General features: G+C 42.4%; 1 protein-coding gene across 2 annotated transcripts in view; it reads left to right on the plus strand.

Annotated features, from left to right (window-relative positions):
* Positions 1 to 4,337: 4,337 nt before the first annotated feature.
* TAPT1 (transmembrane anterior posterior transformation 1) overlaps positions 4,338 to 4,757 on the plus strand; it is a 32,498-nt gene continuing 32,078 nt past the window's right edge. For both annotated transcript variants that reach the window (XM_031553185.1, XM_031553186.1), the window contains exon 1: positions 4,338 to 4,499. In XM_031553185.1, the coding sequence (XP_031409045.1) occupies positions 4,353 to 4,499 (147 nt within the window). In that variant the 5' untranslated portion in view covers positions 4,338 to 4,352. The remainder of the gene's footprint in view (positions 4,500 to 4,757) is intronic.

A 4,757-nucleotide genomic window follows, 5' to 3' on the forward strand; every position in this document is an offset into this window, starting at 1 on the left:
TCTAAAAGTGCGCCGGGAGCCGCGGCGGGACGGCTCTGTTCCCGGCCTTGCGCACGGAGCTCCGCGCTCGGCCAGCTGAGCGTCCGCTTTTGGCGCGTTGGGATGCGGGCGGAGAGCGGTGAAGTCTGACACAGCGCGCCGGTAGCTGTAGAGCTGTTTGTGAGCGGTGAGGGTGTCTGCGGTGGTGTTGCGCTCTGAGGTTTAAAAGCAGGCGGTTAAAGCCGCTGGCTGCTAAAGAAGGGCTGCAGGAGGTGGCTGTTTGCACCTGTGCTCTGAGCTCCGCTGGGCGCTGTAACTTTCTGCCTCCTGTACCAGAGCCGCTCCGTGGCTGAGCGTTTGTTGGAGTCGCTTAAGCATGAGTGTGACGCCTCCTGCCTCCGTTGCTGAAAGGAGCGGTGCTCCCAAAGCCGCGTGTGAAGTTGTGTAGAGTTTAGAACTCACTCACTACGTATAGCTTACCAGCTAAGAATTTTATAAGGAAAAATAGCAAAAGAAAACGTGATGGGCTTTGCTATCATCTGTAGCTTTGTTGAAGTTCACAGGACAGCATTTCAGGAGTCCACTGAGTCAGCTTGGAAATCCAGCCCACAAACATTAAAAACTGCCAAATAACGTGGTATGGTTAATTTAGTCTTGGCAAGTTCATCTTTATTAGCACTGTAGTTTTAGTTGTGCTTTGCTGAAAATGTGAAAGGTGCTCAAGTTTTCAGGCTGTCTGCCGCAGTGTTGGCTTGAATGTTATGCTATGGGTTGTTCCTGACAGAAAAGAGAAAAAACAATTAAAGCACTTACTAACAACAGAATGCTTTCCCTCTAAGCTTGACGGGTGTTGTCATTGATTTCCTAAGACTTGCAGCATCACTGATGGCACTTTTGTGGCGTTACTGAAACTGCTGCAGTTTCCATAGTTGTAAGGAATTGATAACAGTGCTATGAATTGCTTTGTGATGGGACAAAAACAGTTGAATACACATCTCTGTGCCTGAAAGATAACTGAACAGGGAACTTCTTAAAGCAAAGAAATCGGTATGCGGGGGAACTGTCTTCCAGCAATTGATTGAAAATGAGGAAGAAAAAAAAAAGTCAAAAGTCATCAGTGCTTTCTCTTTCTTTGAGTAAACATTATAGAAAAAAGGGTTTCTTGGTAGAGCAGCTAAAAATTGTAACTTGTCTTTGCTGGTAGCAATACGTCTTATAGTATGCAGAAGTAGGGTGGTGAAACAACACAAGTACTGTACAGAGAATTTGTCTGGAGTAGAAGGAAATAATTAATTTAAATGTATATTATGCTGCTTTAATTTTGAGTGGCATGCATGTTTATGGAAGAATCGTGTGCTTCAGAGTGAAGTGAGTACCTGAAACTGTTGTGCTTAGGATGAGTGTTCTGACTGTTTCTCAACAGAAAGTTTTTGAGCTACAGAGAATTTTGCAGCTGCACAAGTTTTCCCGTCCGTTTCTGGTTAATGGTTATCCTCTGTGTTGCTATGCATGAAAGTATAACCTGGGTAAATCATTATCTTTGCACCTTGAGGAAGTAACTACGGGCTTTAATGTTTCGAAGATCCTTGTGCTTTCTGTCCTGAGGTGGGGTGGTGAATGAGAATACTTCAAGCATTAAGACTGTGCTATCTATTAAACTTAAGCTGTGATCTGTAACTTTTTTTTCTTTAACAGAGAGGAAAAACTAAGGAATTTGAAGGAGGAGTTGGAACATTTCCTTCATTTTAAAATAAATGGTGCTTTGGTAGCAGAATTAAGCCATTTTTTCAGGTGCTTAGTTGCTCTGGGCTGCTTTGATGTCTCATCCTGTTCACTTGCTTGCTGTGTGTTTCCTACAGGGTCAGCTGCTGATCTGTTTCACAGCTGTGTTGGCACAGAAGCAGGGCTGAAGCTGGGTGCTCAGGAAAGAGATTGCTGTGACTGTAGCTCAGTGTGCCCCACTGCTGGAGGAGTTATTTGGCAGGCATAGTCTGGAGCTCTTATATTGATAACTGCAGGCACGAGAAGTTCCTGGGGTGTGGCCAGGTGGAAGAAGGCTAAAATCATTTGGTTTTTAACAATGGGGCCATGAACCAGTTCATGTGAGGTGATGGGAAGTGGAAACTAACAGTTCCAGATACTCTATGATAGCTGCCTATATGCAAATCCTCTGTAGGAAGCTGCAGTTATTTGAGATGCATTATCTTTAAGTTACAGAAGGTTGGTTATTACCTGTGGTGTGAGAAAACGTACCTTGGCACTTACCAGAGTAGTTAAGCTTAGGTAAGAATATACAAATTAAATTTTGTGAACATTCTGCGTTTGTTTCCCAATTTTTGTTTAGAAGTTTCAAGTAGTAATATCACAGAGGAGAGCTTGAGAGAATGAGTTTGCAAGAGATCTGAACCTTCATTTAGTGGTTTGAACTTCTGCCGTTATTTTACTGGAATGAACTTTGATTGAAACTTTAAATGTCAATATTAGTTTTCACTACTCATTAAGCTACATGGTGTTTGGTTATTTTAAAATAAACACCTTGAGGGTTACAGCGGCTATAATCTACTAGAAGTGGATCAGTTATACACAAATTGTAAGGATCTGTTTAGATAGTGTTTTTGACAGGGAAAAGCGGTTAGGTTCACACTGATGAAAACAAATCCTGGTTGAAATGATCTCTTAAGAATATTCATTTATGTTAAAATACCACTACAAACTTCAAAATGTTTGTAATCCCCAGCAGTTCTAATCCCATGCAGATATATGTGCTCACCACCCAAGGCAGCATAGGACACAAGCCAGCCTGCCTTTGCAGCTGCTCTTATTCCTCTCTGTCTCAAAGCTCTTTGTAATTTTTTGGATACCGTTTCATCCAACTGATGGTTGTCATATTCAGTGAAATCCATTTTGGTAAGCTGCTGTCTGACAGTTTGGGGTGAACTGTTCACATGCACTATCTCTACTTGTGTTCCCACCTCAGCAGCTGTTGTTCTCAAGGCTGTTTTACTAAGGATGAAGGCAGCCTGATCCCTTCACCATCCCCCCGCAAATGTGGGGCACTGTACCACGCAAGGCTTCCCCAGTTGTTACTGAAACTCACTAAAATCTGGATCTTTTACTAGAGAGCATGTTCTTGTCCCATGGTGAATGCACTGTAGCTTCTTGCCTGTCTGTCTAGATAGGTGATTTGTATCTTTTGCATGTTGTGTGATTGCTGGGAGCATCTATTTTTAAGTGTCAGTAATAACTGTACTGAGTGTGCTGTCACTTCTGAAGTGTTTCAGAGGGGAGGTGATGATCGCAGACCTTGTCGGTGAGCACAGACTCATAAGCTCAACTTCCTTGTGCTGTTCTCGTGTTTATACTGTATATTTCCTTCAAAAACTATTCTGCGCAAAGGCTCATCTAAGGCCATGTGGCTTGACTGAAAGCTTAAGTCAAACTTCAGCATATCTATCCAGATCTGTTAAAGTGCAGAAGACCTGTATGTCATAGAATCACAGAGTAGTTTGGGTTGGAAGAGATCTTAAAGCCCGTCCTGTTCCACACCCTTGCCATGGGCAGAGCTGCCACACAGCAGCTCAGGCTGCCCGGGGCCCCGTCCAACCATTCTACAGGAATGGGGCTCTCACAGCTTCTCTGGGCGTCCTGCTTCAGTGGCCTCACTACCCTCTGAGTAAGGAATTTTTTCCTAACATCTGACCTGAATTTCCTTTTTTTGTTTGTTTGTTTGTTTTATTTTGTTTTAAACCTTTCCTTCTTGTCCTGTCACTATCTGCCTGTGTAAAAAGTTAATCTCTCTCCTGTTTATAATCTGCCTTCAAATACTGGAAGGCTGCAGTGAGGTCTCCCCTTTTGGAACCTTTTCTCTAGGCTGAACAAGCTCAACTCCCTCAACTTTTCTTCATAGGACAGGTGCTCCAGCCCTCTGATCATCTTAGTGGCCCTCGTCCAGCAGCTCTGCTTCTTTCTTGTGTTGGGGGCCCCGGGCCTGGACGCAGTATTCCAGCTGGGGCCTCGCAAGGGCAGTATAGAGAGAGATTTAATAAATCTAGGAGGACTCTTAGTATGGTAAGGATTAGATCCGTTAGCATTCAGCATAACTTTTTTTTTTAGTAATCTTTTGGAGAAGTAGGATGTCTGATGAAAGTGATTGGTTGGGAAAAGTAGCTTATTTTTCTTCTTGAGAGGTGACAGGGGAATGGGAAAAAGAACTCAAATCCTATATAGCTCCTTCCTTACAAAGTTACTTGACCTTCTGGTTGCTAGTAGCAGAAAAGTACTGTGTTAGATGCGATGGAACTGAAACACATAGCAAGTAACAAAAGCATAGCAGTTTTATCACTCTTAGTGCCTGAAGTGTTTTCTGCTTGTGTATGTCTCTGAATGTAGATCTTTCATTGCTGAGATTCATCAGCGCTGAGCTAACAAGAGGTTACTTCCTTGAACACAATGAAGCAAAGTACACAGAGCGGAGAGAGAGAGTATACACATGCATGCGGATACCAAAAGAACTGGAAAAGGTGAAGTACTTTTAAATATTTCTTTAGATTTAAAGATTAAATCTACTGCAGTAAGTTATTAAAAGGAACATTTCTTTTTGAACATTTTTCACTCAAAAAACAAGATAAAAATCTGCAATAATTAACTTTGTGTTTTCAATTGAGAGCAACTCAGTGTTGTTAACAGAAACAGACATAACTAGCTTTCGAGTCCAGATGATGGTATTTGGATTAATTCAAATACAAAGATGTCACTTCAAGGAATGGTCAATCAAAGTA

The sequence above is a fragment of the Meleagris gallopavo genome, chromosome 4, assembly GCF_000146605.3.
Source record: "Meleagris gallopavo isolate NT-WF06-2002-E0010 breed Aviagen turkey brand Nicholas breeding stock chromosome 4, Turkey_5.1, whole genome shotgun sequence".
NCBI lineage: Eukaryota > Metazoa > Chordata > Aves > Galliformes > Phasianidae > Meleagris > Meleagris gallopavo.